The 13,475-nt window shown below is 42.4% G+C and overlaps 2 protein-coding genes across 2 annotated transcripts in view; one reads left to right on the top strand and one right to left on the bottom strand.

The window, feature by feature from the left end:
• Positions 1-6,103, bottom strand: part of Smc4 (structural maintenance of chromosomes 4) — a 28,830-nt gene extending 22,727 nt beyond the window's left edge. The window contains exons 1-5 of the mRNA XM_055596889.1: positions 6,005-6,103; positions 5,122-5,259; positions 3,934-4,112; positions 2,929-3,120; positions 1,246-1,422 (exon numbers count right to left, since the gene is read on the bottom strand). Of these exons, the coding sequence (XP_055452864.1) occupies positions 1,246-1,422; positions 2,929-3,120; positions 3,934-4,112; positions 5,122-5,254 (681 nt within the window). The 5' untranslated portion in view covers positions 5,255-5,259; positions 6,005-6,103. The remainder of the gene's footprint in view (positions 1-1,245; positions 1,423-2,928; positions 3,121-3,933; positions 4,113-5,121; positions 5,260-6,004) is intronic.
• Positions 6,104-6,585: 482 nt separating this feature from the next.
• Ift80 (intraflagellar transport 80) overlaps positions 6,586-13,475 on the top strand; it is an 84,843-nt gene continuing 77,953 nt past the window's right edge. The window contains exons 1-2 of the mRNA XM_055596894.1: positions 6,586-6,692; positions 13,346-13,429. Of these exons, the coding sequence (XP_055452869.1) occupies positions 13,391-13,429 (39 nt within the window). The 5' untranslated portion in view covers positions 6,586-6,692; positions 13,346-13,390. The remainder of the gene's footprint in view (positions 6,693-13,345; positions 13,430-13,475) is intronic.

Raw genomic sequence — 13,475 nt, 5'->3', positions numbered from 1 at the left:
CTGCAACTGATTTTTTTTCAATATTTATTTTTTAGTAACACTGGTTCACTCAAGTATTGTGAACGCACTCTTCTAATAATTAAGAGGTATTCTAGAAAATTATTAAAAATTATTACTTGTCTTCTATACTGTGTATGCTTAAAATAATAATAACAAACTCCTAAGAATATAGTCTAAAATGTGTGAAAATTATGTTTGTTAATGGGAACATTATTTAACACAACAAAACATTTTAAATCAAAGTAAAACTCCCAACTTATTTTATAATCAGTAGCATAAGATTTCCTGTATCAGCAGCCATCTCTGCATAAGCAAGCAAGCTCTCTCTTTTTAAGTTTTATTTATGCTCTTAGTAACTTGGGATAGGACAAAAGAATAAGATGTCTTTATATCAAAACAAATTTCACAATACCTACCATATTTTACAAAAAAAACAAAACAAAAACAAAACCCAAAGCTTTCCTTCCAAGTTATATTAGTAGGATATACTTTCACTTACACAAACCAAAATTGAAGAAAAAAAAAAAAAAAAAAAAAAGAAAGAAACCAAACAAAAAAAACCCAAAAACAAAAAAAGGAAGAAAAAAAAAAAAGTCTAATATAAATCAAATTAGTACCAGGAATCTAATTTTTATACTTCTAAAAAAAAAAAAGACTTCTTTAATAGTTGATACTGTTATTACTGGTTTAAGAAATTAGGTCACTGTAAACAAAATTAAACCCACCCTGGGTAAACCTTTATGTGAGTATTATAAATGTTAAAAATATTATATTAGGTGCCCAGGAAAACTTAAGTATATAGTTTTATGCTATAAAAAATGATAATAAACAAAAGGGACAGACTATTAAGAGATTTCATTTTAAATGTTATCTTAAAGGGAAACACAAACAGAATTGATAGTTGCTATATCCCTGTCACACTAAAGCAGCACAATAATATTGGTGTTTAATATTTATTTCACTACGCCAATATTTACGTGCTGCTAGAGCGGAACAAGTATGTCAGATATCCAAACAAAAAACAAACATGCGATGATAACAATATCATCTTGAATGAATTTCCTTAAATTTCTAGAGCAGCAAATAATGATTCGCATCTTGACTGTAGTATGTAAACCATGATGTGCTGCTACAGTACTTTAAGGCTCCAAAAGACAGGATTCACCAAACAGAAGAACACTCAAGGTTTATCACAAACTGAAAACAAAAAACCAAGAACCTTGGAAGTATTTTTTTTAAACTTACCTGCAAGATTAAAAACCGATTATGGTCCAAGTCAATCCCATGGCTTCTTAGAAGATTTCCAACGTCTTTAAACGTCCTCTTCTTCCCACTTATATGATAGACAGAAGTGTTATCTCTGTAGGCTGTTCTAGATACATAGAAGTTACTGTCAGGAATGACTTCATAATCATCCCCTTCCTGTTTTTAGGAAAAACAAAACCAGAAACTATTGATATTAAGTCACAGGTCTGACCCAGATTTCATTTCCTTTATACTGAAGCTAATGCAATAGATTAAAGTTAAATATTTAAAATTTATCTTGTATTCTTTAACAGCCATACATGTAAAAAATGAATTCTAGTTCTTTTCACCTACTATTACTAGTTTTATCTCCCCTGAATTAAATATGCACATCAGCTGACAATTGTTCTAAAGTGAAGGAAAAAAAAAAAAACAAAAAAAAACCAAAAAAACAAAACTCTAGCAAGGACTAGATACTTCTCCAAGTTGTTTGGTTTTCTTCCTCAAAGAGCTCTAAAAGCAAAAACCTAAATCAAGCAAACAAAAACTTTTGCTCCAAACAAGCCAAAAATATATTTGAGTAAGAGCCAAGGAAGGTGAAGAGTCCCAACGTATCTAAATAACCCACTCCCAGTCAAATTAATAACTGTGTTGGCTGGATAAAAAAAAACTACAGGAAAAGGATTTACGGAAAATATTAAGGGGAAATAGTTTTCTGGTAGTGGTGGTGTTGGGGGGAGAGAGGGAAACGGGATCCCCTTTGCACTTTCCTGAACAGCACCTCCTATTAATTGAAAGTAAAACAAACCATAAAAACTCACAATTATATACCTGAAAAAAAAAAAAGCCAAATTATAAATCTATTTTAGCATTAATTTCTTCTTAAAGGCTGTCTTATTCAATTTTAGATGAATCAAATTCCACAAGCATTGGACTAATATCTGATTTACTGGCAATCTATTCTCTAACTCAAGTGTATAACAGAATGAATAAAGAAGCAAAAATATGATAAATGCTTCTGTGTAGTTAAATGTCTATATTTAAAAAAGAACCACCCCCTGACCCCAGCATCTAATTCAGCTGTTACTTTGTTAAGTGTATTTATTTTTTAGGTTCTTTTCAGTTGCTTTTTCAAATCATATTTTTTATAAACTAATAAAAAATCATAAAGGAAAATATTCACAGGACCACATAAATAACTTGGCCATTATTTATAATTATATTTCTAGAAAACAAAAACGCTAGCCTGTCCCCTACCATTTCAAAAAAAGCTTCATCATGGTAGTTCAAACCTTAGAAAATTTAATATCACACACACACACACAGCTACGAATAACCAATTACATGTACAAATTTAGTGTACATTGAAATAACGAGGGTGGCAAAATGAGTCAATTATGTTTTAAAGATTAAAATGTTTACTCTAAAGTAATAAAAAGTGTAACTTTAAATATAAAGCCCATATTTATAGGGAACGAATGCTTAATTTTTATCACTCAGCATCACCAAAATCAGTTTTCTTCCAAAAAGTTGAAGTAAATATGGTCACAGAAGTAAACCAACATTTCCTCTGCTTTAACTATACAAAGTGTGTACACACACACACAATTCAGGTCTACAATAGCAAAATGTGGCATGTTTCTTTTTCTTGCTTGAAGTTGCAAGTAGAAAATAATTTCTTACCTTATCAATTATCTTTTGAAAGTGAACTTCTACAGTACAACTCTGAATATCCTTGTGTTCATCAGAATTATGTATCAGTACTGACAGCTTTTTAGATCTTATTTTTTGTGCTCGATAGCCAAACACAAAAAGCATGGAATCAATAACATTGGATTTTCCACTGCCATTTGGCCCAATAATACAGGAAAAACGCTGCATAAAAATAAAATTAAAAAAAAAATGTAAATAGCCACACTAATACTACTAATTTTAAACTATTCTATACCTTAATTATAGTAAGAACTAAAAGTATTTATAAGTTTTCTGTAAAATAACCTGCTTGTTCTAGCTCTCAAATAATGACCTTCTTTCTACCCTCTCCAGTTCTTCATTAACCAATTATAGACGGTGGAGAACAATTTTTACACAACACTGAGACAGGAGGTTCAACAGTAATGACAATGCCTACTTGGGGACTGCAACAAGATCTCCGACACATAAATCAGCATCAGAATACACAGCGCCCAAACCATCCCCCATCAGTTTTCATCATTAGAAGATGCAGGAGTCTTCCTTCGTTCTCTTCACAATAAAAGCAGTTTGTTAAGAAAAGGAAAGCACTCCAAGAACGAGAGTGGGCTAGTGAGCTGAGGGAAGCGCATGCACACCACAAAACCCAATTTGAGTTTCCTACCTCGTCGTGTTCTACTCTAGCACAAAGTTAACATCTTAAATAAAACCATAATCAAGTTCTAATCCCTACATTCATTAGAACAGCCAACAGGAAAATATTCCCTTCTAACAAAAACAGATTCCATTCAATATGAAAACGATATTGGTAATGATATACAAAAGACATAAGATAAAGAAAAACTAATTCCTGTTGCTGAAATCCCTGGCAACCTACTGTCCATGAGTCTATGCGAATGTTTATGTGGGTGGGTGGGAGTGTAGCCTGAGGACAGCTAGAAAACGGAAATATCTTGTACTAAAGACAAATTACACGTTATTTACGAAGGTAAATACCTTATGGAAAGGTCCCAGAATTTTCTCTCCAGCATAGGACTTGAAGTTTTGGTTTACAATATGCGTTATCATGAGCCGAGGGGCTCCAGCTTCACTGGCCATGGCTGGAGGTGGGGGCGGAGGAATGCTATTCAAAATCTCTTCTAAACTTCTGTTATCAAGCTCCTCACCTGGAGTCTCTAGGGTGTGCAAAGGGAGAGCCGACATTAGTGGATTTCGTTGGAGGCCTATAGCCTGCTAGTATTTAAAGAACAGAATGGAGTAATGTTACTTATGAAACCTAAGGAATCTATTTTCCACACAGGTACATCCTAACCTCACGGGGATGGATAATACTTCAGATTAGTTTTATGAAAAATAAAATCCGTGAAAGAAATCTGACAACCTAAAATCCGGCACAACTACACCATATTTCTTAGAGGAGTCAAAATACTTTACTATACCCTAAAGCAAACCTGTGAAGACAGCCACCACATTACCGGCTTTCTATCTAAACAGCAGATGCAGTCCAATGATCGAAAAATCCAAGACCCTACACGCTCAGCACTTAAACTCAAAAGCTTCACAGGAGTTCCACAGTAGCTCTTAATTCCTGCACTCAGAATGCTACACACTCCGAAATGATAACTTCTCTTTAAAGCCAATCCAGGGGTCCAGAAGTTTTGTTTTCTTTTTTTTTTCCTTGTAGGGGACCCATGCATGGTTCCCAGCACCCACAACGGGAGACTGCCTGCCTATATTTCCAGCCCTCCACGGGCACCTGCGCCCATGTGCACATACCCCAACAGACACACGTTAAAAAGTAAAGCTTAATATTACACCAAAATGCAATCCAAGACGTAAAGGCTGAGTGCGGTTGGCGTCAAGCAACTCTCCATCACATTCAGTCCAGTCTAGGGTGGGGAGGCTCTCAGCAACTCTGGCTGACCGTGACGCTCTCAGCTAAATACGATCAAGATGTCCGGGCCACTCCAAAACGTCACAAAATCACAAACTGCCATCTCTCCCGCTCGCCTTCACCCCCTTCCAGAACCGTTCCAGCTAAACTGCATGGAATTCCTTTGAAAACCGCAGAGTGGCTTTCCGGAGCCGCTGCACTTCGGACAACCCCGACCTTCCGACGTCAACCTGTCGCCCGGGTCCCGCCAGCCCCAGTGGGTCTCTGCGGGCTCCCGGCCGGTCACTCACCCGCGGCGGCGGCGCTGTCCACTCCGCCGTCCCGCTGCTCCGGGTCCCCGTCGCCGTGGGCGCCGTCCGGGGACGGCGGCGGCCCTTCCTCCTGGTGGCAGGCGGTGGAGGGCTTGGTGCCCTTACGCCGCATGGTGGCTGCGGCAGGAGAGAGCCGGGAGTCAGGTCGGCCTGCAGCTCGCCGCCCAGGCCCCGCCGCGGCCGGACGGGCTCCGCCCACGACCCACCCGCGGCGCGCTGCCCGGCCCCGCTCGGCAGGTAGCCGGTCGCGGGCGGCGCGGCCCGCATTAGGTGGGGAAACCGCGCGCAGGACCGAGGGTGCGGCGCACGGGCCCCGCGGCGCGCCTCTCTCCGAGCCCGGCGCGTCGGCTGACAGCTTCTCGCCGTCGGGGCCGGGATCCGCGCGGCGCCTGCCCGGCGACTCGTCCAGCCGCTCCCCTCTCCCCGCCGTTCGCGTCCCGTCGCCCGGACGGCCGGGAGGGGGTGCGGGGCAGCCGAGCTCTCCTCTCCGCCCCCGCCCGGCGAGGCCGGGGTCGCCGGCAGCGTCGGCTCCCGAGGGGTCACTCTCCGGGGTGCAGGGGGGTCGATGCCGCCCGCGCGCGGGGCGGAGTCCCGACGGGCGGTGTACACCGTGCCAGGTCCCCGGGAGAGGCAGCGAGGGGCGCCGCAGCCCTCGGCGGACGTGGCGGGCCGGGCCTGGGCGCGGGGGACGGGGCGTCCTGGTCCCGACGGGCTCGCAGCCTCCCCGGGAAGAGCCGCCGCCCGGCGCCCGCGGGGGAGGGGTGACAGGCAGCGGCGCTCCCCGGCCGCCTCCGCCGCTCCCGGCGCCCGCGCAGCAGCGGGGAAGACGGTGACAGCCCGACCCGCAAAACAAGTACGCTACCTGTCGGCGGGTCCCCTCCGAGCCGGGCCGACACCGCGGGGCGCCCGACCCCCGCCCTCGCTCCTGCCGGTGCTCCGGCTCCGGGTCCTTCACTCGAAAATGGCGCCTAAAATCCAAACTCGAACGGAAATTCGTTACAAATGCGCGCAATGGTTTCTGGGACCCGCGAATTTGAAAAAAAAAAAAAAAAAAAAAGTGCGGCGATTCCCACCGCCATCTTCGGGCCGTTCGTGCGCATGCGCGGCCTGTCCGCGGCTCGCTGGCGCGAGGGGGAAGTTTCGGCGGAGAGAGAGGGGAGAACCAGGAGGGTTACGTCTTCCCTAGGGTTTTTTTTAGCAGAAATAGAGCTGTGGGAACGACAGCCTTTGGCGCCGCTGGAATGACGGCCTTTGAAAACCGGGCGGACTTCAGGGAAGAGGCGGGGAGGGGGGGGGCCGGCGGCGCCCCGCCCACACCTGTAGGCGGGGCCCAGTTGTCCAATAACAACCTCTCTGTGAGAGGGCGGGCTCGCCCGGGGGCGGGGTCTAGGGCCCGCTCGGGTGACTGGCGTCTGGCAAGTATCGCGGGAACCGGGAGGGGGCACGCACGCAGCGCTTAGAAATCACTATGGTGACGGGAAGGTCTGGAGGCTTCTCGGTAACTGGTCTGAACTCCGAAAGCCGTCGCCGCCGCTTTCCTGGAACTTGAGGTAAAGGTCTTCACCTCCAGAGCCTTTGAAGACGTGGCTTGGAAGCCGCAGCGGCCATTGGGACCTCCCTTCGCTTGCTTTGAAGGGATGAGCTTTGCGGAGCATCAGTTATTTTCCATCTTCCAGGCAGCTGGGCTCTCTCTCTGGGTGTGTAGATGCTTGGGATGTGCAGTGTACAGGTAAAGCGAGGAATCCGAGATTAGTGAGTAAGCTTGTAGTCCATTTGCGAATAGCGATGACTTTTGAACTATTTTGCGTCAGTGTCACTAATGAAAGGTTTTGGATTTAAAATAATCATTTGGCCAGCAGGGTTTCCTAATGGGAGAAACGATGTGCTGATGTTGACTAGTTACAGTTATGGGGGAATTAGTTAAAAAGCAGCGTTGGTGTGCAGTACGCCGTGAAAAGAATAAGCAGGATTGTTAAACAGATGTGACAGTTCCTGTTTCCTTAGAGCATAGTCTCGTTAATGGGCTTTAACCTGAGTCTGAGAATAACGGTGGTTGGGGAGTGAGATCCTAACTCCCTGAAAACTGCATAAAAAGTTTCGTGTGTTTGTGCTTTGTGTGCCTGGGGGGTTAGTTTTCCTATAATTTTGAAAAACTGTCTGAATCACCCACCCTCCTGCAATGTTAAAGAGCCATTGATTAATTTGGCTGCCTCCAGCGTGCACATCAAATATGTTTCGTTTGTTTCTTTTGAGACAGGGTTTCTCTGTGTAGCCCTGGCTATCCTGGAACGCTATACAAGCTGGGAACCAAGTGTTCAAACACATGAGCCTGCATGTGTATTTGTGTGTGTGTGTGGGGGGGGGTCATTTCATACTCAGATCATAATATCCATCTTCAACAGCTTTGATTAAATGATGTTAAAGGAGATCTGTTATTCGCTCTCTGTTTCTATATATTACCAATCTATCAGTGGTTCTTGTGTGTTTTTTTCCTCTTCGCATAATGAATACTGTCTTAATTTAAAGGCCTTTCATAGCAACTGCCTTATTTCCTTTTATTTCTGTAGCTATGTACCTTTGCAACATACACCCACACCTTATCTAGCCACCTTACTACTACTCCTGGTTATGATAGCTGTCAAGTCTAAAATCCACAGGACAATTGTCTGGGAGGTTGGAAGTTGAAGTAAGAGTTTATATTCCTCACTTGAGTCCAAGGATGGAGACTCTAGAGACTGTAGTCAAATTCCTTCTGTTCTTTCTCTTAAGGGCTTCTTCAGCTAATTAGATGAAGTTCATTCATGTTACACAGAAGAATATGTTCACCTAAAAAAAGTGCTGGTAAATGCTTATAACTTGTGAAAAGTACCTGTACAACGTCTGCAAGTTGATGTAGAATCTTAACCATCACTGGAAGCCTGGGTCAGCAAGGGCCTGGGCACTATTGGGAGAACTTCCTAGTCCAAATGCTTGCATATTCTTCTGCGTTATGGAAATCCTGCTCTCTGGCTCCCAGTCCTATTCATCTCCCCTGTTCCCACTGTTTTTTGTATACCATCCATAGTCACCTTTATAAAATTCAGGTCAGATAAGTTTTCTCGAGTATAAAACAAAGCAGAATATATATAAATATATATACATACGCATATATAAATATATATAATATATTTTTATTTTATATAATACATATAAATATATATTATATTTATATATAATATATTAGATGTATTATAATTATATATAATATAGTATATATTATATATTTATATATTATATATTTATAGTAATCTATAGGATATAAAATATATATAAATACATATATAAAATATATATGTATTTTTTTTCTGAGACAGGGTTTCTCTGTGTAGCCTTGGTTGTTCTGGACTCACTTTGTAGACGAGGCTGGCCTCGAACTCACAAAGATCTGCCTGCCTCTGCCTCCTATAGTGCTGGGATTATAGGCATATGCTACAAAGCAGTTAAAATGTGTGTGTGATCGTATCACTCCTGTGGTGTACTCCCATGTACCTGATTTTCAGTTCATTTGGAAGAAAATGTAAGCTTTTCTTTTGACTTTCCAAGACCCTGCCCCTTTCCTAATCACCCTTGGGTTTTGAGGCAGCTCTCTAAGCATGTGGCTGAGGTGTGGAAGGCCTGAAGGGTTAGACCAGGGACAGAATGGCCAATTCTGGCTGTCCCGAGACAATAGTGCAGGGGTGGCAGTGGCTTTCGATTTTGATGGTGCAGTGACGTGACTGGATTTGTAGTTTGCTTTGGTGGTTTTTGGCTGGACTGTAACTTCAATCTACTGCTTTAGCACCTAAATGCTGGGAGTACAAGCTTGTCCACCCAGCTTTCCTGGGTACTGTCAGGTTTTGCTAAACACATTTTTCTGCCTTTGAGAATCCTTTTCTCAAGCCTTTTCCCTCACTGAACCAACAACAACCTGTAGCTGATATTCAGCAGCAAAACCAAGCGTTGCTATTGCTGTTCTGTTTCCTGTGTAAAGATTAACACTGTGTTCTGGAAATTCTCTACTGCCTTTCTACCCTGCTACCCAGACACCATTGGTTGGTCGGGTCTTTCATTTATTAAAAGAATGCATTCCACCATGATCAGGAAGACATGATGGCACAACAGCTTTGTTGCACCATTGGCCAGGAAACAGAAAAGGGAGTTCAGTACTCAGCTGGCTTGCTCCTTTTTCCACTTATTTTCCCCCATCAGTCTGGGATCCAAGCCAGAGAAGGTGCTACAAGCCTGTGTTCCTTGGGGGACTTCCTCAGCTAAACCTCTGGAAGCAGCCTCACAGGCGCACCATATGTGTCTCATTAATGCCCTAAGTGTTCCTTATTCCAGCCAAATTGACAGTTGAAATTAGCCACCACATGTGGGCAGATAAAAACACCTCAATGTAGCATTTAGGCTATTCTGCACTTCTTCAAATAGGTTATGCACGGATATTTCTTATTTTTAATTTTTTATATTACAGTTTATTCATTTTTTTTTAATCCCAGCTGTAGCTCCCTCTCTCATTCCCTCCCAATTCTACCCTCACTTCCTCATCTCCTTCCATGCCCCTCTCCAAGTCCACTGATAGGGGAAGTCCTCCTCCCCTTCCCTCTGATCCTAGTCTATCAGATCTCATCAGGACTGGCTGCATTGTCCTCCTCTGTGGCCTGGCAAGGCTGCTTCCCCCCAGGGGGAGGTGATCAAAGAGCCAGCGATTGAGTTCATGTCAGAGACAGTCCCTGTTCCCCTTACTAGGAAAACTACTTGGATACTGGGTTGCCACGGGGTATATCTGAGCTGGGGTTCTAGGTTATATCCATGAATGGTCCTTGCTTGGAGTTATCAGTCTCAGAAAAGACCCCTGTCCCATATTTTTTGGTTCTGTTACTGTCCTTGTGGAGCTCCTGTGTGTCCCCCCCCCCCCCCCACGCCTTTCTATCTCCTCCTTCTTTCATATGATTCCCTGCACTCTGCCCCAAGTTTGGTTATGGGTCTCAGCATCTGCTTTGATACACTGCTGGGTAGAGTCTTTCAGAGTCCCTCTGTGGTAGGCTTCTGTCCTGTTTCCTGTTTGCTCCTTCCAATGTCCATTCCGTTTGTCTTTCTGAGTGAGGACTGATCATCTTACCCAGGAATGTTTCTTATTTAGTACTGTATCAAAATGTACTTGTCATTTATACAGATGATTTCAGCTAAATGGAATATATAGAGAAACCTTTCCAAGGCAGGGAGAATCTTCCCTGTGGTAGGTTGTTGCTCTCTTTCTCTGACTCTTTGGCAGCGTTATTTCGGAATGGCAGGTGGACCATTAACAAAAACATACTGCATTACTGTATAGAGGTTGATTAGGATTTCTTGGGTGAAGAAATATCCTAATTATTATGGATGTAACTGTATTTCACCATTCCAAATATCTTTTAGGTTTCTGGTTGTAGTATGTAAATATGTAAATATCTATAGTTTGTCAATTACAGGAACAGCAAGAATTCTGTAATTCTTTTGTACCTTTTGAATTTTGAATAAATATGAATAATGAACGGGGTCTTTTAAAAGTATTATTTACCTTTTGTCTTCTAATGATGAACCAGCTTGCCTCCATGTTAGGCTTAAAAGCTATCTTGTAGTAAAGACAAATTAGGCTCATTCCTGTTTATGCTTAAATCTCTGTTTCTCAAAGATTAGGCTATGCCCTACCTGTAACTTTAACTACAAATGATTCTGTATTGCCTGTTTCAGAAACGACAGCCATGTCTTTGTTTCAAAAAGTTGTAATGACCATCTTGCAACCCTACCTTTGTTTCAAAAGGTTGTTATGACTACCTTGTTATGACCACCCGGTTATGTTCTGCTGCTTAACCCCACCTGTTGTTCCCACCGAACTCCCTATTTGGAAACTCTCTACTCTAGTGAGAATTTTGTAATTTTTTTTTTTAAAACACAAATGTTATGGGAATATATTTTCATTTTAATCCCTGGTGTGGAGATATGGCGTTGTTTTACAGAAGGTGACTATTATTTGCTTTGCAAGGGCATGGTTTTGCCAGTGGCAGATAGTTTCTGAGAGTGTATGATGTTTGGAATTCTGGGAACTTTTCAGAGGATAGATAGATACTAGGGCCTGAGAAGCAGGGTTGCTGTTGTTGATGGATTGGTGGTTGGATGCTGATGGTTTCTGGTTGAGGTTTGTCAAGTAGTTGTGTGCAAAGAAGTGAAAAGAGATTAGATATCCTGACGGCAAAGATCAAACTTGCCCCTTATCAGCAGGAAGGATAACTTTTCTCTTTTCCCTTCTATCCTTTTTTTCTCTCCTGCCTAGTGAGGGAGTTAGGGAGTTAATAAGGGTGGAAAAGTGTGGAGAGAGAAAAAGGAACCCATTGAGTAGCCAAAACGCTGGCTACACCGTACCCCTGAGCTATACAAGCTCTTATCTTCCCCGGGTCCAGTGCTGATCTCTTGAACTCCACCTTTAGTGGGAGACAGCTAGAGTACATGAATTAAAAAATCTTGCTTTAATTAATTTAACCATGATGACTTGGGTCAGTAGTCTTTCTCCTTGAGTCTTTGAGATTAACACTAGGTGGAAGGGGCTGATGGGAGGGATGAAGGGGTTTTGAGACAGCTGAGAACTCCGTAGTACCAAGAATGAAGTTGGTAAATGCCTGCAGCAAATCCCATTTGCCCTTGGCTAGGCTCCATACAGGTTTATACTTCGAAAGTTTAAGAGAATTCAACCAAAGAGAAAGGAAGCTGTACACCTTTCCTATACAGAAGGTTTTCTTAATTCAGGTGAACAAGAAATGATTTCAGTGAGTCCCAATGCTTTTTTTTATTTTATTTTGTATTTTTGTCTTTAGTCAGCACCTCCTTTGATGTAATTCCCTGTAATTTTGGACCTAGTGAAGAGATTTTCAGCCCTTTTAATTATATTCTCATTTGACTTTTTTCTATATTATCTAGTGATACTGCTCAAAAAGAATATAAATGTATATTTGACTCAGACAACCTAAGTTTTTCTTTATGTGGATCTTTTGATGAAGTAATTATCTGGAGAGTGTTTATTTTTCACTTGGTAATTACCTGCTGATTTTTTTGTTTTGTTTTGTTTTTTGACAGGCTCTCACTATTACATAGCTCTGGGTCCTAGAACTCACTCAGATCCACCTGCCTCTGCCTCCTGAGTGCTGGGATTACAGGCATGCATTACAGGCTGGTTGCATAACTTTTAAAGCAATTTATCATCTTGTCCTTAAGCAATTCAGTTGTTCTTAGCTGTAGCCGTTGGGCACTTTTTCTCCTCATGACAGATTGTTAGCCTCACACTGAGCTAATACTGCAATACTGGTAACACTGCATTGTTTCCATGTAGATTACAGACTTAAGGCATTTAACACTTAGTTAACAATATATTCATTAGATGGGTTGTGGTTGAAGGTTTCTTGGTTTGCCAAGTCTTTTGACTCATTTATTTCTTTTTGTGTGCATTCATGGCCTGTGGCTGGGAGTTGATGCTGTCCTTCCATCTTGTAGGCCTTGGGTATGAGTTCCTGAGAGCTCCCTCTGAAAAAGACAGAAAATTGATTTAAAGAAAAATTACATCCTTACTTGAGAATTTAGGTTGAACTTAGGTTGTCAGGCTTGATAGCAGGTACTTTTCCCATTGAGTCATTTCTTTCTGGTCCTGGATATTCTTTATCTACCCAGATTTCACTTTTTAGTTTGTATTATGTATATTTGTGTGTCTGTGTCTGGGGTATGTGCATTCTACAAATGCCCTCAGAGGTGATAAGATCTCTTAGAGCCCCGAGTAACAGGTGGTTGTGAGCTACCAACACAAGGTACTACAAACTGAACTTGGGTCCTTTATAAGAGCAGTACATACTCTCAACAGCGGAGGCATTTCCCCAGCCTCAGACAGATTTATTTAGTGGGGTTCTGGAATAGTGGGCCTGTTATAGGCATGTTACCGAGAACCCTAGGTGCTCAACCTAGGTACGCCATCAATTCTTGGTCTTATTGTCATGCGCATTATTTTTCTTTTCTTTCCATGTGTTTGTATTGGAGGGATTGGAGGTGCGTGGTGTTCCTTGGGGTGTAGAGTGTGGGTGTGAGCCCCTGTGTGAGCATGTGTACATGTGCCGCCGTATGCTTGTGCACAGTTGTTAATGTTGATCTGTGTTCTCTGTCTTTACAGTGGATACAAGCAAGTGGTATTTAAAATTTTTCTGGAACTGGAAACATGAGGCTGAAGATCTCTCTCTTAAAAGAACCAAAGCATATCCTTTAATATTGTAAACCTAACTGCATTCAACTTGTTATGATAC

Source organism: Psammomys obesus, unplaced genomic scaffold (assembly GCF_907164565.1).
Source record: "Psammomys obesus unplaced genomic scaffold, mPsaObe1.curated_primary_1811, whole genome shotgun sequence".
Taxonomy (NCBI): domain Eukaryota; kingdom Metazoa; phylum Chordata; class Mammalia; order Rodentia; family Muridae; genus Psammomys; species Psammomys obesus.
Note: the sequence above shows the minus strand (reverse complement) of the source record. Positions and strands in the feature narration are given on the sequence as shown.